Genomic DNA, 23,240 nt, shown 5'->3' on the forward strand with positions numbered 1-23,240 from the left:
AAATAAACAGGGTGACAATATACAGCCTTGACGAACTCCTTTTCCTATTTGGAACCAGTCTGTTGTTCCATGTCCAGTTCTAACTGTTGCTTCCTGACCTGCATACAAATTTCTCAAGAGGCAAATCAGGTGGTCTGGTATTCCCATCTCTTGAAGAATTTTCCACAGTTTATTGTGATCCACACAGTCAAAGGCTGCAGCAATTCTACTCCTGAGTATACAAAGAATTGACAGCAGACACTTAAACAGATATTTGTACTTCTTTGTTCATAGCAACATTATTCACAATGGCAGACAGGTGGAAGCAACTCATGTGCCTAAAATATAATATATACACACAATGGAATATTATTTAACTTTAGAAAGAAAAAATTCTAAAAAATTCTACAACAGAGATGAACTCTTAAGACACACTAAACAAAATAAATCAGGCACAAAAGGACAAATACTTTATGGTTTCACTTACATAAGGTGTCTAGAGTAGGCAAATTCATAAAGACAGAAAGAAAAATGGCTTTTGCTAGGGTTTGGGGGAAAAGGGGAGTGGGTAGTTATTGTTTAATGGGTCAGAGTTTCTGTTTGGGGTGATGAAACATCACACCAGGCTTTCCTGTCCTTCACTATCTCCTGGAGTTTGCTCAAACTCATGTCCATTGAGCTAATGATGCCACCCAACCATCTCATCCTCTGTCGCCCCTTTCTCCTCTTGCCCTTAATCTTTACCAGCATCAGGGTCTTTTCCCATGAGTTGGCTCTTCACATCAGGTGGCTAGAGTATTGGTGCTTCAGCTTCAGCATCAGTCCTTCCAATGAATATTCAGGGTTCATTTTATGGTTACACAACACTATAAATGTATTTAATGCCAATGAATTGTACAATTGAAAATAGATAAAATCACAAATTTTGTTATGTATATTTTATCAGGATAAAAATTTAAAAATAGGTTAACTGCTTGTTTCAAACAAAAATAATTGGAAAGTAATAGACATTAAGTTTATAATACATGTAGAAGTATGGCATAAATATCACACAGGCCAGGAGAGGAAAAAAGGAGAATACTGCTGCAAAGTTTATACACTGCTCAAAATTGGTGTAATACACTTTAGGGTAAATGGTGATAACCTAAATACATACACTATGAACCCCAAAGCAACCAACGAAAAGTAAAAGTATAGCTAGTAAACCAATAAAGGAAATAAAGTGGAATCATAAAATATATTCACTCTAAAAGATGTCAGGAATAATAAAAGGAAACAAACAAAAAACATGGGACAAACAAAACAAATAGCAAGACGGTAAATTTAAACTTAACCATATTGATAATTGTATTAAATATAAATGGTCTAAACATCCAATTAAAAGGCAGAAATTGTCAGGTTGGATAAAAAAGAAACTCAGTTATATGCTTCTTGTAAGAAACCTATTTTTAAAATTATTTATTTATTTATTTATGGTTGTGCTGGGTCTTCATTGCCCTCAGGCTTTCTCTAGTTGTGGCAAGTGGAGGCTTCTCTCTAGTTATGGTACGGGGGCTTTTCATTGCAGTGGCTTCTCTTGTTGCAGAGCACAGGCTCTAGGCTCACAGGCTTCAGTAGTTGTGGCTCATGGGCTTAGTTGCTCTGAGGCACATTGGATCTACTGGGACCACAGATTGAACCCATGTCCCCTGCATTGGCAGGTAGATTCCTATACACTGCATCACCATGAAAGTCTATGTAAGAAATCTATTTTAAATATAGTAAGCGAAATATATTTAAAGTAAAAGAATAGAAGAAGGGAAAGGAGGACTTCTTGGAGGTTCAGGTAGAAGACTCCATGCTTCTACTTCAGGGGGACATGAGTTCGATCCCTGGTTAGGGAAATAAGATCCAACATGCTGCACAGTATGACCAAAAGAAAGAAAGTAAAAAGGAAAAGGACGGTAATACTCATCAAAGGAAAGCTACAGTGGCTATAACAAACAATAAGTTACAAACAAACAAAGTTTGTTTGTTAAGTGTTTGTTAAGTTACAAACAAACAGAGTTTGTTTAAGTTACAGAGAAAAGTATATTGTGGTTTAGTTGCTAAGTCATGTCTGACACTTGAGACCCCAAGGACCGTAGCCTGCCAAGCTCCTCTGACCATGGGATTTCCCAGGCATACTGGAAAACATTCCCAGAATACTGGAGTGGGTTGCCATTTCCTTCTCCAGGGGATCTTCCCAAACCAGGAATTGAATCTGGGTCTCCTGCAGGCAGATTCTTTACCAACTGAGCTACAAGGGAAGCCTGAAAAGTATATTACTAGAGATAAATAGGATCATTCCATGATACTAAAGTAGCCAATTCATTGAGAAAACATAACAATTCTAAATGTTTCAGTTCAGTTCAGTTCAGTTCAGTCGCTCAGTCATGTCTGACTCTTTGTGACCCCATGAATTGCAGCACACCAGGCCTCCCTGTCCATCACCATCTCCCGGAGTTCACTCAAACTCATGTCCATTGAGTCGGTGATGCCAGCCAGCCATCTCATCCTCTGTCGTCCCCTTTTCCTCCTGCCCCCAATCCCTCCCAGCATCAGAGTCTTTTCCAACGAGTCAACTCTTCCCATGAGGTGGCCAAAGTACTAAATGTTTAGTCACCTAATAATAAAGATTTAAAGTACGTGGGGGAAATATGATAGACTATCAGAAGAAATAGAAAATTGCACAGTTGTAGCCAAACATTTCTATATCCCTCTTTCAATAAGTGATAAAGTTGAGAAAAAAACAACAGAAGACTTGAACAATACTATCAACTGATTTGAGGTAATTGTTATTTATATTCAATAACAAGATGAAAATTATAGTCAATGGCATACATAACATTTCCTAATATAGACCATATTCTGAGCCATAAAACAAATTTCAAGAAATTCACTAGGTTTCAGATCATATGAAATAAGGTCTCTGACCCCAATGAAATTGAATTTGAAATAAATAAGAGCAAGAAGTCTCCAAATATTTGGAAACTAAAGAAATGACACTCTTCTAAATAACACATGGATCAAAGAAAAAATTAAAAATGAAATTATAACATGTATAAAACTGAATGAAAATGAAAACACAGCATTTTCATTTGGAGAGGGGGAAATATATGGAACAAAACACTAAAAACGTTAACAAGCCGAAGCAACTAGAACCTGTGCTCCGCAATAAGAGAAACCACTGCAATGAGAAGCCCACGCACCGCAATGAAGAGTAGCTCCTAAAAAAAAAAAAAAAAGAGTAGCTCCTGCTCACTGCAACCAGAGAAAGCCCTGGCACAGCAACGAAGGCTCCGCACAGTTAAAAACAAAACAAAATAAAACCAATGTTATCAAATCAGTGACCTCAGCTTGTCCTTAAAGAAACTAAAAAAAAAAAAAAAAAGAAGAGCAAATTATATGCAAAGCAAATAGTTTGTTCCAAAAGCGTAAGGTTGGCTTAACATTCACTGCTGAGAAAAATTAGACCTAAATAAATGGAGAGATATGCTATGATCAGGGGTCAGAAGAGTCAATGGTGTTAAGATTTCAATTCTCCCCAAACTGATATACAAATTCAATACATTCCCAGTCAAAATACCAGTAGGCATTTTCCCCCCAATAGAATTTGACAGATTGATTCTAAATTTCCTATGGAAAAGCAAGGGAGAAAGTAGTATGAACAAAGACAATTTTTAGGTTACGAATGTTTAAGTATTGAGAGAAATGCCCAAGAAGAGGATAAAAAGTTAAAAGGCCGATGTGAGAGAAGTTGGGCACAACTGAAAAACTACGAAGTTTAGGAACTAAAACTATATGATTTCAAGAATTATGAAACTTCAGTAATCAAGACACTGTGGTAGTGACATAAAGATACTTAAATAGTCAAGAGAACAGACTGGAGACTGTTAACCCACACATATATGGTCAATTGACTTTCAATAAAGGTGCAAATGCAATTTAATGGAGAAAGAGTAGTCTTTTCAACAAACAGAGCTAGAATAATTGTTTTTAAAAAAGAACTTAGATCCATATCTGATATGATATGCGAATATTAAAACAAAATGGATCATAGACCTAAATGTAAAATCTAACAGTATAAAACTCCTAGAAAAACACAAAAGAAAAAATGTACTGTCTTTGGATTTCTCTTGGCCAATAAACCCCTCTTCTATGAAGTGTTTAGGGGAAAGAAAAGGAGCTAGAAGTCAATTCACACACAATCACATTTCTTCTTGTAAATAACTATTTGATAAAAGCTCAGTAGAAAACAAATAAAAAAAAAAGAAAACAAATGAAAGCTATTGACTAAAATTAGATATCAATATTAGCTATAGAATAATTTTTTTATCAAAGTCACTCAACAACATATGTGATTCATTTCTTAAAAAGCTTGATTAACTATGATATGAAATTGAAAGCGATTAATACAGAACTGGAGCTTGTGGGGACTTTCCTGGTGATACAGTGGACAAGAATCCACCTGCCAATGCAAGGGACACGGGTTTGATCCCTGGTCTGGGAGATTCCACTTGCTGCAGAGCAACTAAGCCCATGTGCCACAGTTGCTGAGCCCGAGTTCTAGAGCCCATGAGCTGCAACTAATGTGCCCTTGTGCCATAGTTACTGAAAATCTGTGCTGCAAACACTGACGCCCCTGCACCTAGAGTCTGTGCTCTGCAACAAGAGAGGCTACCACAATGAGAAGCCTGTGCACTGAAATGAAGAGTAGCCCCCTCTCACTGCAACTAGAGAGAGAGCCTGCATGCAGAAATGAAGACCTAGCACAACCAAAAATAGTGAATAAATAAATCGTTAAAAAAAAAAAAAAAGAATTGGAGCTTGTTATCCAGAGTCTGGATCTACGTGAGTGATCACACCATTGTGATTATCTGGGTCGTGAAGATCTTTTTTGTACAATTCTTCTGTGTATTCTTGCCACCTCTTCTTAATATCTTTTGCTTCTGTCAGGTCCATACCATTTCTGTCTTTTATTGAGCCCATCTTTGCATGAAATGTTCCCTTGATATCTCTAATTTTCTTAAAGAGATCTCTAGTCTTTCCTAATCTATTGTTTTCCTCTACTTCTTTGCACTGATCTCTGAGGAAGGCTTTCTTATCTCTCCTTGCAATTCTTTGGAACTCTGCATTCAAATGGGTATATCTTTCCTTGTCTCCTTTGCTGTTCGCTTCTCTTCTTTTCACAGCTATTTGTAAGGCTTCCTCAGACAGCCATTTTGCTTTTTTGCATTTCTTTTTCTTGGAGATGGTCTTGCTCCCTGTCTCCTGTACAATGTCAGGAACCTCCATCCATAGTTCATCAGGCACTCTGTCTATCAGATCTAGTCCCTTAAATCTATTTCTCACTTCCACATAAGGGATATGATTTAGGTCATACCTGAAAGGTCTAGTGGATTTCTCCACTTTCTTCAATTTCAGTCTGAATTTGGCAATAAGGAGTTCATGACCTGAGCCACAGTCAGCTCCTGGTCTTGTTTTTGCTGACTGTATAGAGCTTCTCCATCTTTGGCTGCAAAGAGCATAATCAATCTGATTTCGGTGTCGACCATCTGGTGATGTCCATGCGTAGAGTCTTCTCTTGTGTTGTTGGAAGAGAGTGTTTGCTATGACCAGTGTGTTCTCTTGGCAAAACTCTACTAGCCTTTGCCCTGCTTCATTCTGTACTCCAAGGCCAAATTTGCCTGTTCCTCCAGGTGTTTCTTGACTTCCTACTTTTACATTCTAGTCCCCTATAATGAAAAGGACATCTTTTTTGGGTGTTAGTTCTAAAAGGTCTTGTAGGTCTTCATAGAACCGTTCAACTTCAGCTTCTTCAACTTTACTGGTCGGGGCATAGACTTGGATTACCGTGATACTGAATGGTTTGCCTTGAAAATGAACACAGATCATTCTGTCGTTTTTGAGACTGCATCCAAGTACTGCATTTCAGACTCTTTTGTTGACTATCATGGCTACTCCATTTCTTCGAAGGGATTCCTGCCCACAGTAGTAGATATAATGGGCATCTGAGTTAAATTCACCCATTCCAGTCCATTTTAGTTCGCTGATTCCTAGAATGTTGACATTCACTCTTTCCATCTCCTGTTTGACCACTTCCAATTTGCCTTGATTCATGGACCTAACATTCCAGGTTCCTATGCACTATTGCTCTTTACAGCATCGCACCTTGCTTCTATCACCAGTCCCATCCACAACTGGGTGTTGTTTTTGCTTTGGCTCTATCCCTTCATTCTTTCTGGAGTTATTTCTCCACTGATCTCCAGTAGCATGTTGGGCACCTACTGACCTGGGGAGTTCATCTTTCAGTGTCCTATCTTTTTGCCTTTTTATACTGTTCATGGGGTTCTCAAGGCAAGAATACTGAAGTGGTTTGCTATTCCCTTCTCTAGTGGACCATATTCTGTCATATCTTCATGACCCAGATAATTACAATGGTGTGATCACTCACCTAGAGCCAGACATCATGGAATGTGAAGTCAAGTGGGCCTTAGGCAGTATCACTATGAACAAAGCTAGTGGAGGTGATGGAATTCCAGATGAGCTATTTCAAATCCTAAAAAATGATGCTATGAAAGCACTGCACTCAATATGTCAGCAAATTTGGAAAACTCAGCAGTGGCCACAGGACTGGAAAAGGTCAGTTTTCGTTCCAATCCCAAAGAAAGGCAATGCCAAAGAATGCTCAAACTACCGCACAATTGCACTCATCTCACATGCTAGTAAAGTAATGCTCCAAATTCTCCAAGCCAGGCTTCAGCAATACGTGAACCATGAACTTCCAGATGTTCAAGCTGGTTTTAGAAAAGGCAGAGGAATCAGAGATCAAATTGCCAACATCCACTGGACCATCAAAAAAGCAAGAGAATTCCAGAAAAAGATCTATTTCTGCTTTATTGACTAAGCCAAAGCCTTTGACTGTTTGGATCACAATAAACTGTGGAAAATTCTTCAAGAGATGGGAATACCAGACCACCTGACCTGCCTCCTGAGAAACCTGTGTGCAGATCAGGAAGCAACAGTTAGAACTGGACATGGAACAACAGACTGGTTCCAAACAGGAAAAGGAGTATGTCAAGGCTGTATAATTGTCACCCTGCTTATTTAACTTCTGTGCAGAGTACATCATGAGAAATGCTGGGCTGGAGGAAGCACAAGCTGGAATCAACTGCCAGGAGAAATATCAATAACCTCAGATATGCAGATGACACCACCCTTACGGCAGAAAGTGAAGAAGAACTAAAGAACCTCTTGATGAAAGTGAAAGAGGAGAGTGAAAAAGTTGGCTTAAAGCTCAATATTAAGGAAACAAAGATCATGGCATCCAGTCCCATTACTTCATGGCAATTAGATGAGGAAGCAGTGGAAACAGTGACAGACTTTATTTTTGGGGGCTCCAAAAATCACTGCAGATGATGATTGCAGCCATGAAATTAAAAGAGGCTTACTCCTTGGAAGAAAAGTTATGACCAACCTAGACAGCATATTAAAAAGCAGAGACATTACTTTGTCAACAATGGTCTGTCCAGTTAAGGCTATGTCTTTTCCAGTAGTTATGTATAGATGTGAGAGTTGGACTATAAAGAAAGCTGAGCACCGAAGAATTGATGCTTTTGAACTGTGGTGTTGGAGAAGACTCTTGAGAGTCCCTTGGACTGCAAGGAGATCCAACCAGTCCATCCTAAAGGAAATCAGTCCTGGGTGTTCATTGGAAAGGACTGATGCTGAAGCTGAAACTCCAATACTTTAGCCACCTGATGTGAAGAACTGACTCAATTGAAAAGACCCTGATGCTGGGAAAGATTGAGAGCAGGAGGAGAAGGGGATGACAGAGGATGAGATGGTTGGATGGCATCACCAACTCGATGGACATGAGTTTGGGTAAACTCCGGGAGTTGGTGATGCACAGGTAGGCCTGGCGTGCTGCAGTTCATGGGGTCGCAGAGTCGGATATGACTGAGCAACTGAACTGTACTGACTGATCCACAGTCAGAGGAAATTGTCATTTGGAATCAAAGTTATCTAAGTCAAATATTATGAAAACAAAGTGAGTCTTTGAAAAAAAAAAATAAAGTAGCTGCTCAGGGAAAGGTTAAAAAGAAAGTTGCAATCCAAAACTTTTCATTTACTACTTACCTCTCTGGCTCGCTGGAGCTGTGCTTGCTCAATCCTACTGATGACATCCTGAACTGCAAATGGAATCTCAATATTAGGAACCTCTGATCTTTCTAGGACAGCTTTGTACATTTTGGTGAAATCGAAAATTTCTTTTTCTGCTTCATTTTCGTTTTTCTCAGTTGACATTTTGATAAATGTTTTGGGAAGTTGAGTGATTTTCTTTTATTTCTTCGTTTTTTACAAAATATAGGCAAATGCTTTTAAGCCATCCACAAGGAAGCTAGAAGTGGCTTTTCTTGCTCCCAGAGATTGTGGAGTACCCTGATCCTACCCATGGTGTTCCGGTCCTGGTGATGTCATATTAGATCCATTGTGACATTATCATTGACTCAAACACTTAAAGAGTGCTTACTGTATGCAGAGAATTAGGCATTCTATATGCTGTGATGGTAGCGGGTGAAGGGGGGAGGGTGGGTAGGAAAGAATAGACAACAGGAACTATAAAAGAAATAACGATATAGCATTGCTTAAATGAGCTTAAAAATCTAGGTGTTAGAATTCAGGATCCAGTATATCAATTTTAACTCCTGGTTCTTCTCTCTTCCTGAGGTTTTGCTTAAGAATGTTTAAGCTTGTAATGGAATAATTGCATTACAACTTCCTCAGCTGCCTCTCAACTTTTCCTAGACTTGTAGTAGCTTGGAAGATAGTATTTGGATGAAGATTACAATCTTTGCACTGCCTAGTGGCTCATTTATTCAAGGAGCCTGACTGAAGAAGGCTTTGAAGTTTCATAGTTGGCTGAGAAATTGAAGGGTATGCTTAGAGGCTGCTTTCTAACTGAAAAAATCACTTTGGGCAGCTCCTTTGTAGAGGAGGTGAAAATATTTTGGACACTGGAACAATTAAAGGACAGATGGTTTTGCTGGTGGTGTAGATTATTTTTTAATTTAAAAAAGTACAAAAAAGTACAGAAAATAATATAACAAATAGCCGTGTGCCTATCACCTAGAATGAACAGATATTAACATTTTGTCATATTTGCTGCAGATATTTTTAATAAAGCATTAGAGATAAAGTTTGTTATTCTCTCTAGATTCCTTCCTTCCCCGTTACCCATTTTTAGAGGGCAATAACAAGCATAAATCTGATGTATTTAGGGCCATAACAAGCATAAATCTGATGTATTTATGTCTAGTCTATGTTTATATAGTTTTACTGTAGGTGTGTTCCTAAACTATGTAAAACCTACATATGTAAAACTATGTAGGTTTTAGATTTTATACAAATTGTAGATGTATACCAATTTCTCTATGAGAACTATGAGTACTTTATGAGTGCTTGTTGAAAAACTTGTAAATTTAAACAATTTGTTTCAGTCCTTTGGAGAAAGGGATACAGGGGATCATAATGTAATTGTCTTTTAAAAGTATCAAGCAATATATAAATATTTTCCCTTCTCTTTAAGACCCTGTTGTCTAAGTTATCCCTCCCCTGTGGTCCCAAATCATCTTGTAAACTTCGTATTATTGTACTTATTGAAGTGTAACTATTATTTGTTTCTATCCACTAGTTGTTGAACTTCTCAAAACCAGATGCTGTACCTTAGGTCTCTTTTTTTCCTTTTTTGGCTGTGCTAGCTCTTCTATGCAGCATGCAGATTTTTGTTGCAGAGCACTGGCTCTAGTGCACACGGGCCTCAATAGTTGCAGCCTACAGGCTTAGTTGCCCTGTGCCATGTGGGATTCTATTTCCAATCAGGGATGGAACCTGTGTCCTCTGCATTGGAAGGTGGATTCCTAACCACTGGACCACCAGGGAAGTCCCTGTACTTTAGGTTTATCTAACGTTTGGCATACTCTTTTTCAGTACTTCCATGGAAATTGTCTAAAATATTTGTACATTCATTATAGTTTAAAATTCCTTCCTTGGTGGTCCAGTGGCTGAGACTCCGTGTTCCCAATGCAGGGGGCTCGGGTTAGATCCCTGGTCAGGGAACTAGATCCCACATGCTGCTACTAGGAGTCCACACGCCTCCACTAGACCAAGTGCAACTAAATAAGTAAGTAAGTAAGGAGATAAATAAATATTAAAACTCCTTTCCTTGTGGAAACTTCTCTGAGTCCGGAACATTTTCTTTTATTGTTAAGATTATACCCTCCTCCCCCTCCCCATGAGATATCACTCCCTCCTTTCCTATAAGTCACAATTAAGTCTATTTATTCAAGGGAGTTCATAATGTTTTCTGAAAGGGCCACAATTAAGGAGAATTATTTGTTTTTAGAAATGTGAGGTTTCATTAAAATATCCATCATTACCCAATATTCCTTGACATTATCAATTAATCTATTAAATTACTTTGTTGATAATATTATTAAATTATGAGGTCCTTTAATAACTTAATTCCTCTTGATTCCTTTACATTGCTTACCCTAGTAGGCATTCACAAAGTGGCCTACATGCTGGTCAACTAAACTAATTTAGTATTATTGTGCTTTCTCTCTCCCTCATACTTTTTATGCAGCATGGAATTCATCAGCAACTGGCAATGAAGGCTTTTTAAAACAAATTAAAAAAAAAAATCTCTTCAATTTGACGAGCATTTGTTGAGATATGACTATGTGGCTACCATTATCCTAGACTGTTAAGAATATATGATAGGGTACCCGTGAAGAAACTGAAAAACAACAAAAAAAGAAAAAAGAATTTAAGTTAGAATATAATATTCAAGTGCTAAACAAGGGACATGAAGAAGAGATCTGTGAGGAACGGAGTCTTTGGGAAAACCTTATGGAGAGAGAAGGTTGATTGACAAATGAAGGCATTCCAGATAAGGAAGATACCTTGAGCCATGGCTTTGGAGGTGAGTGCTGAGTTTGTACTTCAGGGGGAAAGTAACTGGTTTAATTGAAGTGAAGTAATCTTGAATTTAGACTTCCCTATCTGCCTGCAATGCAGGAGACCAGGATTCAATCCTTGTGTTGGGAAGATCCCCTGGAGAAAGAAATGGCAACCAACTCCAGTATTCTTGCCTGGGAAATCCAATGGACAGAGGAATCTGGTGGGATACGGTCCATAGAGTCACACAGAGGCCAACACAACTGAAGCGACTTAGCAGGCATACACACAAGGGAGATTACATGGGATATAATAACAGTTTGGTGAAAATGAAACCTTCAATTTAGGAAGATTTTTTGAAATAATGTAGTAGAAAAAATTTATTGAAAAATCAAGACATGATTATTTCAAACGACAAATGTCTGAGTTAAGATATAGAAGTGGGACTGTTGAGGGAGGGATAAATCCTAGTAAGTGTGGCTAAAGATGATAAAGAATTGGGATCACCTCACAGATAATTATAAAGATTAATTAAAAAAAATTTTTTTTATTGTATTTCATTTGAATTGATGGCAGGACATCAATGAAGAGGCTATCCAGATTAAGTATTAATATTACCAAATAACATACTGAGCAAAGATGTGGGTACCTGATTCAAGAGAACGTGGGGCAAAGTTCTTTGAATGTGTGTCTTAGGGAAACCCACTCTCCCAGTGTTAGCCGCTCAGTCGTACCCGACTCTTTGCGACCCCATACTGTAGCCCACCAGGCTCCTCTGTCCATGAGATTTTCCAGGCAAGGATACTGGAATGGGTTGCCATTTCCTTCTCCAGGGGATCTTCCCAACCCAGGGATTGAACCCAGGTCTCCTGCACTGCAGGCAGATTCTTTACCAACTGAACTACGAGGGAAGCCCTAGAGGGCTCCTTCAACAGTAAAATGGGGCTAACAGTATTATTGCGTTGAATTGTTTAGATTAATTCACATATAATAGTTAGAATACTGCCAGGCCTTTAATGTGAACGGGTTGCTGTTAATATGTTTACCATTACTGCTGCTTTTTTCCCCTTCTCTTTTTTTTCTGCGAGTCATCGCCTTTTCAGTAGGGCCGGGCATTTTTCAGTACACTTTGCACAGTCTCGGCTACGACTGAAGTGACTTAGCATAGCATAGCATAGGTCTTGGGCCATGAGAAACTGCGGAGTTATTACGGTAACTCTCCAATGGGCCAGGGATAAAATGTGCCCGTAAAATTTTTCCACACCCCCGTGGCACAGAATGGTGCATTCCTCTGATAGATTGCACCCCCCCACCCCCATGTCAGATAATAGTACAGTCCAAACTGCGGCTGGAAAAGGTAGTGCAAAAGTTGAGCGCGCCGAGGATTTTCTCTTCTCCCGGAAGCAATTGTTCTCTAGAGCCGGAAACAGTTGCTGTTTCAAGGGAGGTGGGACAGGGCGGGTCAGGGCGCAGCGGCTGACGGCGGGGGAGGAGCCGGGTCCGCTGCCGGGTGGAGGGGCCAGGCGAGTGTCCTTATCCTAGCGATTGGGGCTCGGGCCTGTAAGCCAGTTGGAGTCGCGTCGGCGAGAACGATTGGGCCGAGCGGAGGAAGACATGTTGCTCTTCGTGGAGGTGAGTGGACTTGGGAACCTCATCGTGCTCTGAGGAGAGCTGGAGTGTGGAGGCGCCGGCCGGTCCCAGCGCCATGTGACTTTCCAGGCCGTACACGGCGCGGAGCCGGCAGACAGGCTGACACAGCACCTGGGCCGTGCAGGCCCGCGGCTCCGCGCTGCGCGCTTGCCGCACTTTAGGAGGCTGTGAGAGGGGCGAGTGCCTTGGTTGGGAAGAATCTGAGGTGGAGAATCGAGGCTTGTCTGGTGCGGCTTGAGGATCGGAGGAAGGGGAAAGCGTCCCATATGGACCTCCCAAAGGAGGCGAGCTGGGGGTGGGGGGGCTGAGGGCGGAGTCTGGGGAGAGAAGGGTAATCAGGTGGGCGCGTTCCGGGTGAAGCGAGGCCTCGCGCGGCCCTCTGGGAGCAGGCGAGCAACATGTGGGGCCGCCGAGGGAGGAAGGTGAAATTCCGTCTAAGTGTTCGGGAAAGAAAGTTGAAAGCTTCTTTGTAGCAGTCCCCACCAGATTTTGTTTGGTCCCCATCCCTCGTCTCTGGAACGTTCTGTGGGTGGAAAGCGAGTTACTGTGAACGGAGGAGAAAGCCTGTAGGATTTGGAAGCCTTGAAAGGCACCGCTTTGACCTTTTGTAAAAGTTAACTCAGGCAGCGACTCCGTGATGAGGGACCGGTTTTATGAACGGATAAGAGCCCTTTACAGGAAAAATTCCAAGAACGAGCGAAACCTAGTTCGGGCAAAGCTTTTTTTTTTTTTTTTGTATTGTTATTTAACAATTTGTTGTTCAGTCGCAAAGTCGTGTCAGACTTTTTGCGACCCTATGGACTGCAGCACTTCTATTACTTTAACCGGAACATCTGTTGTTGGCCTATTTCAGTTTTAAAGGTAGCGGATACCTGTTTTACATAAATACAAGGTTCGGTTTCTCTTATTTCTGTCTTTCTCTTGTGTGCAATGAGCATCAGCTGACTGCCTGGCTAATGCTTTGAGTAGATTCCAGATCGTATTGTTCTAGCATTGTGAAAACGTCACACCAGCAAAGCTGCAACCTCGCAACTTGGCACTTGTTAACTATGCCCATAAAAAGAATCTTTTCAATGAAAGAAGGAATTTACAGGTTGTAGAATGGGTCGGGAACCAGGGCCAGTCTGTGGCGGGTTTCTTTCAGAGTAAGGGAGGAATCTTAGTCCATAATATTCCAACATAAATAACGTGCTTCTACGGTTTTGTTTTTTAATCGACTGTGTAGCTGATAATTGGATATTAAAGAGGCAGCTACCTTTTAGAACATTTCAACATTGATACATTCACTGGAACATTCCAAGTACATCATGAAGAGATTTTAAGTTATTGAGTCTGTTTTGTTTTTCTAATCCTCACTGATTTCCTTGGGCAGAATAAGAAATCAGATATGATTTTAAACAGCCCCAGTTTGTATTAGGAATGTTATGCCAAGCAAATACTGCGGGTTTTAAGTGTATGTGTTTTACCCGGCAAAAGACTGTGAAGTTTCAGTTATATCAAGATGAATTCCAAAACAAACTTTTGAGTTCCAAATTGATCGCTTTGGCTTTGTTAAAACGTGAACGTTAATAATAGCTCCATTTATTGACAGCTTAAGCTGAACCTCTCTTATTTCTAAAACAACATTACAGTGTTCTACAGATGAGAAAACTGAGGTGAGAGGTTAAATAACTTAGTACACCTAAAATAGTGGAGCTGGGATTTAGATACAGGTCATTCTGATGCCAGATCATGACTCACTTAATGTTATGTATATCTAATATTTCCATTAATCATTTTCTTTGTAAATCAGTATTTGGCTTTTAGTTTTTTGTCATTGTTTCGTTTCTTTGTTTTTACATATAATGAGTTTTCCTGAAAATTAACAATGGCACTAAATATTTGAGCCTAATTACATGGTATTAAAATCAGTAAAATATAACACACTGGCGTTTTGGCATTTTGTTAACTAAATATTCAGTCCCTGTAACCTCATGATGTAGGAATTATTCTAAATGAGGGAACTAAAGCTCCGAAGTTTGATGTCCAAGGTCATTCAGGTGTAAATAATGTGAGGACTAAAGTCTGAAGTCTGACTTCTAGAACACAAGTCACTGATTCCAAAACTTACTTTTGCACTTACTTTCCAGTGACCCGAGGGTTCCTAATCTGGGTCCCTAAACACAGAACTTGGTTGAGGGAAAAAAATAATTACCTATTTATTTTCACTAGCTACTAATTGAAATCTAGGATTGAAAAAAATTAAAAATTATTGACATTTCAAATGGATGCACTGAGAGAAATGTTTTCATATTACAGTTTTTGCAGATATCATGAAATATTTATGTGTGTTGCTCCTTGTTAAATGTAAGAAAGTCTTGTTTAATTCATTAGTGAAGAAGCACATTTATTACTAAAATAGACATTTTAAAATATTTTGGTAACTATAATTTATTTTGTGGTTCTGCACATTTCATATACTTAAAAATATTCTGAGAAGAGATTCATAGGTTAATTGGACTACTGAAAAGGTCCAAGGAGATTAATAACCACTTGACTATAAACTAAGTTGCTTTGAATAGGAGTTCTCTAATGTAGGATCGATGAGTCCTCTGCAGTTGTGTTCAAAATCTTTTATTTGCATGCATTTTTCTGGAGAGACCCTAGCTTAATTATTTTATAACTGGAATCAGTGGGATAGAGGATATTAATGATAATACTAGAATAATAGTGGTGTACACATAAATTGTGCTTACTGTGTGTCAGGCCTCTTAAGTCTTGCTACATGTATACATTTATATACATCAACTCAAACCTACCTGTGAGGTAGGTAGCATTATTATCTCCATTTTAGAGATAAACTAAGTCACAGAAAATTAAAGAAACTTGCTCAAGATCATGCAGCCAGTGAGTAGAGCTGGAGTTAGAACTCTGAACTGCAGTATGTGCTGTGCTGTGCTTAGTCGCTCAGTCGTGTCCAGCTGTTTGCGATGCTATGAACTGTAGCCTGACAGGCTCCTCTGTCCATAGGGATTCTCCAGGCAAGAATACTAGAGTGGGTTGCCATGGCCTCTTCAAATTGCAGTTTACTGCAGTAGAAATCTATAGGCAGACAAGGAATCCTATTTTAAATAATACTTAAGATGTAACTTTTTAAAAACTTGATCTTGCAGACAAAGGGCTATACAGACTTCAGTAGTTTATTGTTTTTTTATCTCACCTCTGTTCTGAAGTAGACACATACAGTGTCTGTCTTTGGGTAGAGGTAAAAACTTTTGGGTAATATACCAAATTGTCAAACGTCCTCCAACATGCTACTGCTGCTGCTAAGTTGCTTCAGTCGTGTCCGACTCTGGGCGACCCCTTAGACGGCAGCCCACCAGGCTTCTCCGCCCCTGGGATTCTCCAGGCAAGAACACTGGAGTGGGTTGCCATTTCCTTCTCCAATGCATGAAAGTGAAAAGTGAAAGTGAAGTCTCTCAGTCGTGTCCGACTCTTAGCGACCCCATGGACTGTAGCCCACCAGGCTCCTCCATCCATGGGATTTTCCAGGCAAGAGTACTGGAGTGGGGTGCCATTGCTTTCTCCAGTGCACCAAAATACTTGGTTACAAAAATTCCAAAAGTTTGAAATGGCAAAGTGCAGTGTTCTTCTGGTGATTATTGAGTTATTTAATTTTTGAGCACTGAGGAGACACTTTGCAGTTATTTTCATATTTTTATGGTTTGCTAACGTTTTATTCACTTTTCAGATCATTTCCTCCCTCCAATATTTCCAGCCAATTATGTATGCTCTAGTTGTTTGACAGTGTTTTAATTGGATTTCTGTCTCTGAGTTTTTCCCGAAAAATGAATACTCAAGGATGTTTAATACTCGCACATAATTTTTAAAAAATAATTTTAATTATGGAAAGTACACATAAAATGTATCATCTTCGCCATTTTTAATATACAGTTCAAATATTTACATTGTTGTGCAACCACTACCACCATCCCTATCCAGAAGCTTCATCTTGCAAGACTGAAACTCTGTACACATTAAGCAGTAAATCCCTGTTCTCCCTTCCCCCAGATCTTACACAATTTTAAAAAGCATTTTATTTATTTATTTCTGGATCTTCATTGCTGTGCAGGCTTTCTGTAGTTGTGATGAGTGGGGGCTACTTTCTGGTTGCGGTGCATGGACTTTCATTGTGGTGTTTTCTCCTGTCGAGCACGGGCTGCAGCTCTCACAGGCTCAGTAGTTGTGGCGCACCGGCTTAGTTGCTCCGCAGCACGTGGAATCTTCTGCACAGGGGTCGAGCCTGTGTCCCCTATATTGGCAGGGAGATTCTTAACCACTGGACCACCAGGGGATGTCCCTTTCACATTTTTAAAAATAACTTATCGGACTTGTAAATTTTTCTGCTTTTTTAGGTGATAACATTTTAAGTTTTAGATTAGCCTTAGAATCTGAAATAAGTGACATGTTTGCCTTAATAATAAAAATTGATATTTTATATTACAGTAATTATGAATAGTTTTGTGTCTTTTGCCCTCAGTGCAGTACTCAGTTTTTCCCTGTTAGCTTAAATATGTTTGTATTTATAAAAAGTTCTTACATATCACCAACTGAAAATGCTTTTTCAAAAATGACTGAAAAAAAGAAAATGTCTACACAAATTGTGAACTGATTGCCAGGAAGTAATAAATAAGTAAATGGCTGAGAAGTTTTTGAACAATTTGATTTTGGAATATTTATTGGAAAATTCTGGATGCAGAATTTTTAAATGGATAGACATTTTCAAAGGAATATGTTCAGATGTAACGGATTGAAAATGAAGTAGAAATTATTTTCTGTTTTCATAGTGTGAAAAGTGGAATAGCATGCTCAGAAGTGAATATAAAGATGTAGAAGTGCCTCTAGATGCCTCAAATTACATGTGAAAAACTAGAAATGAGAAATATTGGTATTCAACTATTTTCTATCTGGTTGGATTTGTTCAGCCTGTCTCTCTGCTCCATATTACTTTCCAGCTGATGGAAATGATCCTGAGTACTAGACATGAATGTTTCACATCTATAATTTTGGTCTTTGCATGTGTGCGCGTGTGCTCAATTGCAGTTGTGTCTGTTGTGCCCGTTGTGTCTGACTCTTTGCAACACCATGGACTGTACCCCGCTAGGTTCCTCTTGTCTGTGGAATTCTTCAGGCAGGAATACTGGAGTGGGTTGCCATTTCCTCCTCCAGAGGATCATTCTGACCCAGGGATCGAACCTGCGTCTCCTGCATTGACAGGCAGATTCTTTATCACTGCGTCATACCTAGGAGCTTAAAAAAAAAGATTTTGACCCTGTGGTTAGAGATGGGGTCTGTGACTGTATTTCAGAGGAGCAGAAAGTAGAGGAAATGGAGAAACTAATGGAGCTGTCATTGTGAAGTCTTAAAAAAGATTTTTTAATTTCCACTTCGAGTATTCTTAAGTGAAATGAAAAATGACTCTAGCTCTGATAGTGCTTATAGCATTTTAATTTATCATTCCTATATTCTGCGTTTTGCTTAAATTGTGTTTTCTTTAAAGTTCATTCTTGAGGGAGGTTTCCAGTTTCTGTTGTAAACTTTTGCACTATGATTTTTTGTAAGGGTTTTGGTTTGGAATCCTGGGATCAAATGTTAGCTATGACCTGAGGCAAGTGACAACTTTTTTTGAGCAACTTCCTATCTGTAGTTTGAGAGTGATTCTTCTGCTATTTAGGTTGTGTTAATGGTGTTTATGGAGAAGGCAATGGCACCCCACTCCAGTACTCTTGCCTGGAAAATCCTATGGATGGAGGAGCCTGGAAGGCTGCAGTCCATGGGGTCGCTGAGGGTTGGACACGACTGAGCGGCTTCACTTTCATTTTACACTTTCATGCATTGGAGAAGGAAATGGCAACCCACTCCAGTGTTCTTGCCTGGAGAATCCCAGGGATGGGGGAGCCTGCTGGGCTGGGGTCTATGGGGTCGCACAGAGTCAGACACGACTGACGTGACTTAGCAGCAGCAGCAGCAGCAATGGTGTTTATGTGATACAGTAAACCTTGTTTGCAATACAGTCTAGGTAAAGTCTTGACAGACATTATCATTTGATCATCACAGCAAGTGTGTCATTATGTAAATTGTCCAGGATATGGCCTTCCAAATGACTGAAATTTTTACTTTCATATATTTGATATTTTTGGGAAATTTATTAAAACTATGTGATAGTAGCACTGTTTATTGCAAAAACTACTGTGTGATAGCACTGATTTAATGGAGTATTACTCAGCCATTAAAAAGAATACATTTGAATCAGTTCTAATGAGGTGGATAAAACTGGAGCCTATTATACAGAGTGAAGTAAGCCAGAAAGAAAAACACCAATATACTAACGCATATATATGGAATTTAGAAAGATGGTAACAATAACCCTGTATGCAAGACAGCAAAAGAGACACAGATGTATAGAACAGTCTTTTGGACTCTGTGGGAGAGGGTGAGGGTGGGATGGTTTGGGAGAATGGCATTGAAACATGTATAATATCATATGTGAAACGTATTGCCAGTCCAGGTTCAATGCATGATACAGGATGCTTGGGGCTGGTGCACTGCGATGACCCAGAGGGATGGGATGGGGAGGGAGGTGGGAGGGGAATTTAGGATAGGGAACACATGTACACCTGTGGCGGATTCATGTCAATGTATGGCAAAACCACTATAATCTTGTAATTAGCCTCCAATTAAAATAAATATTTTTATATTAAAAAGAGAGAGAGAGAGACATATATCTTTGAGTTCTATGTAATCCTAGGCTTGTTACTAATTTTCTCTGATTCTTGGTAAGGCAAAGCAGTTAATTACCTTAAAGTTTTTCTACTTTGGTTATACTATTAATTGGGCAAAGAAAACTTTAAAATGAGGATGAAGACTGCAGTCTGCTAAAATACAGACTCATTTATTTAAAGGATATTTATGGCAATATTTATGGCAATATTTAAATAAATACAGTTGATAAAGTGCAAATAGACACTTTATATTTGCTCTTTTGGGGAAAAAAATTTTTTTTCCAGTGTATAGTGTGTTAGTCGCTCAGTCGTGTCCAACTCTTTGTGACCCCGTGGACTGCAGCCCACCAGGCTCCTCTGTCCATGGAATTCTCCAGGCAAGAATACTGGATTGGGTTGCCATTCCCTTCTCCAGGGGATCTTCCTGACCCAGGGATTGAACTCAGGTCTCCTGCACTGTGGGCAGATTATTTACTATCTGAACCATCAGGGAAACCCTTCTAATGTGTAAGTGTAAGTAAATGTAAGGAAAAGAAATTGGAATATCACATACTCACGCTTCCTGTCTGGTCTATTGCCTTGTCAAGACATTTGAACCAATTTTTAGCTTAGAAAATCTCTCTCTCTCTCTCTCTATATATATATATAATCATGACTGGGTCTAAATTAAAGACAGAGGAATACTTTAGATGAATATTACTAGGAGTATGGTATGAGCATAGGCAGAGAGCCAAGGATGTGAAATTAAGTTTTGTTTGGTTTATGTATTATTGAGGAAAGAGAAGAGTATTTTCTGTGTCAGGACGGAAAAGTCAGAAGTAATCCAGGGTTTATGTAGTGTAGATTTGGGCAATATCTTCATACCACTGGATGCTACAAACTACAAAACAAGTAAAATTGGCCATACCTCCCGTTTTGACCTGAACAGTCATAGTGTACACCTGTTTTCTGGAACAGCTGTCCCATTTTATTCTCAAAAATGTCCTGGTTTGTATGATAATTTTTTTCAGAAGAGATTAGAGGCTCACTGTGTGCTTGTTGGCAAGTTTTTTCTCCCATATCATTAAAAAGCCAAGATAGTGTACTAGGTTGGTATCAAAGAGTTTGTTGTTGAAGGCATTGAGAATTACAGTTGAGCTAGCTAAGGGAAATAGGGTTATTCTATTCTTTTGAGTTGGAGGAAGGAAAAAAATAGGAGGGCAGTGACTGAGTAATAATGATAAGATACAGTTACATGAAAGAGTGCATAAAAGAATGGTTAAGAACATGGATTCTGGGGCCAGGCTGCCTGCTCAAGTTAGACAGCTTTCTAGTGTGACCTTGTACACGTTGTTTAACACATGCTTCTCAGTTTCCTTATCTGTAAATTCACGATAATGTTAAAGTATGAGATAATATCGTACTTATTCTCTATCTCAAAGAGTTGTTAAGAGGATTGACAGTCAAAGTAAAGCACTGAGTGTCTGGTACACAATAAATTTGTGAGTTTTCTTTCACATATTACTTATGAAAGATAAGTCTCATTTCGGTTTCCATAACAGATGGTTTGCTGACTTGACTGTACACACTAGAGATTAAAAGTTATCCTTTTTTGAAAAGGATTATTTTGATATTTGAGTTTTGAGGGTTTTTTGAGCTCATTTGTATAATTAGCTGTTGGCTTTATAAGATGACCAATTTGAAGTAAAATGACTTGGTATTTTGTTGTGGTTCAGTTGCTCAGTTGTGTCTGACTCTTTGCAAACACATGGACTGCAGCACGCCAGGCTTCCCTGTCCTTCGCCATCTCCTGGAGTTTGCTCAAACTCATGTCCATTGAGTTGGTGATGCCATCCAATCATCTTGTCTTCTGTCATCTCTGCTTTCTCCTGCCTTCGATCTTTCCCAGCATCAGGGTCTTTTCTAGTGAGTCAGCTCTTCACATCAGGTAGCCAAAGTATTGGAGTTTCAGCTTCAGCATCAGTCCTTCCAATGAATATTCAGGATTGATTTCCTTTAGGATTGACAGGTTTGATCTCCTTGCAGTCCAAGGGACTCTCAAGAGTCTTCTCCAGCATCACAGTTCAAAGGCATCAGTTCTTTGGCACTCAGCCTTCTTTATAGTCCAACTCTCACATCCATATATGACTACTGGAAAACCCATAGCTTTGACTAGAGGGACCTTTGTTGGCAAAGTAATGTGTCTGCTTTATTTAATATGCTGTGTAGGTTGGTCATAGCTTTTCTTCCAAGGAGTAAGCGTCTTTTAATTTCATGGCTTCAGTCACCATCTGCAGTGATTTTGGAGTCCAAGAAAATAAAGTCTGTCATTGTTTCCATTGTTTCCCCATCTATTTGCCAAGAAGTGATGCCATGATCTTCATGTTTTGAATGTTGAGTTTTAAGCCAGCTTTTTCACTCTCCTCTTTCTCTTTCATCAAGAGGCTCTTTAGTTCCTTTTTGCTGTCTGCCATAAGAGTAGTGTCATCTGCCTATCTGAGGTTATTGGTGTTTCTCCTAGCAGTCTTGATTCCAGCTTGTGCTTCATCCAGTCCAGCATTTCTCATGATGTACTCTGCATGTGAGTTATATAAGCAGAGTGACAGTGTACAGCATTGACGTACTCCTTTCCTACTGTGGAACCAGTCCACTGTTCCATGTCTGGGTCTGACTGTTGCTTCGTGACCTGCATACAGGTTTCTCAGGAGGCAGGTAAGGTGGTCTAGTATTCCCATCTCTTGAAGAATTTTCCACAGTTTATGTGATCCACACAATCAAAGGCTTTAGCGTAGTCATTGAAGCAGAAGTAGATGTTTTTCTGGAATTCTCTTGCTTTTTCTATGATCCAGAGGATGTTGGCAATTTGATCTTTGGTTTCTCTGCCTTTCCTAAATCCAGCTTGAACATCTGGAAGTTTTTGGTTTACATACTGTTAAAGCCTCGCTTGGAGAATTTTGAGCGTTACTTTCCTAGCATGTGAGATGAGTGCAATTGTGTGGTAGTTTGAACATTCTTTGGCATTGCCTTCTTTATTTTGATGATTATTTAAATGCTAAATACCTATCAATTGGGTTCCTAATCTTTAACAATAAAGTGGTACATTAACCTCAGTAGAACTTTCTTTAGGTAGTCTGTTTGATTATATATTAGAGCAATCCATGACTCCCAAAATTAAGCGGGTAATCTGTGGCAGCCTCTTTTTTTTTTTTTTTTTTTTTAAAGCAATCATCATCTGTCATCTGACTAAAGTAGTGAGAATTTAGGGAACTTATCTTTTCCTCTGATAGTGGAGGACCAGCAGTTATAGCTTTGTTGATGAATAAACTTAAGGTTTTCTTCTGGGTGTGGAATAAGTGAATCCTGATTTTTGACAACTTGGCATATGACTTAGGGTGGTCCAGTTCCCTTGCTGTTCAAAGTGTGAGCCTTAGCAAACTTCTTTACCCAGGACTTGTTAGAATACAAACTCTCTGTCCTATCTCTGAACTGCTGAATCAGAATCTTCCTTTTTCTCAAGATCCCTAGATGATTCTTACAAGCACTACAGTTTAAGAAACTCGCATGTAGCATATAAATTTTATTGTTGATCTCCTGTTCAGGGTGCTAGAGAAGAGTAAACCATAGATGAGGTCACTGCCATGGTGGAGCTTGCAGACGAAATAATTCAAGTTAGAATAAGTGCTTTGTTATAAGGGGTAAATTTTATTGCGCAGACTACCATTTTTCTTTTTTTTCAAACTGGAAGTTAGTTATTCCATGGCCCTAAGATACAGATCATTGCAGAGCTCAATTGACTTCTGCCCTGAGTACTCTAGTTCTTAATCTGGTAGCTCTTTTTCTGTATCCATTTCTTCTGTATTGTTACCCACTCTTAACTTGCCTTTGGGCCAG

At 39.3% G+C, this 23,240-nt stretch overlaps 2 protein-coding genes across 5 annotated transcripts in view; one reads left to right on the forward strand and one right to left on the reverse strand.

Moving 5' to 3' along the window:
- Window positions 1-8,307, reverse strand: part of FAM186A (family with sequence similarity 186 member A) — an 83,480-nt gene extending 75,173 nt beyond the window's left edge. The window contains exon 1 of the mRNA XM_070370114.1: window positions 8,140-8,307. Within this exon, the coding sequence (XP_070226215.1) occupies window positions 8,140-8,307 (168 nt within the window). The remainder of the gene's footprint in view (window positions 1-8,139) is intronic.
- A 4,128-nt stretch (window positions 8,308-12,435) lies between these two features.
- LARP4 (La ribonucleoprotein 4) overlaps window positions 12,436-23,240 on the forward strand; it is a 71,652-nt gene continuing 60,847 nt past the window's right edge. For 2 of the 4 annotated variants that reach the window (XM_005892024.2, XM_070370764.1), the window contains exon 1: window positions 12,436-12,591. In XM_005892024.2, the coding sequence (XP_005892086.1) occupies window positions 12,574-12,591 (18 nt within the window). In that variant the 5' untranslated portion in view covers window positions 12,436-12,573. The remainder of the gene's footprint in view (window positions 12,592-23,240) is intronic. The other 2 variants (XM_070370763.1, XM_070370765.1) reach the window with 2 other exon arrangements.

Source organism: Bos mutus, chromosome 5 (genome assembly GCF_027580195.1).
Source record: "Bos mutus isolate GX-2022 chromosome 5, NWIPB_WYAK_1.1, whole genome shotgun sequence".
In the NCBI taxonomy this organism is placed as follows: domain Eukaryota; kingdom Metazoa; phylum Chordata; class Mammalia; order Artiodactyla; family Bovidae; genus Bos; species Bos mutus.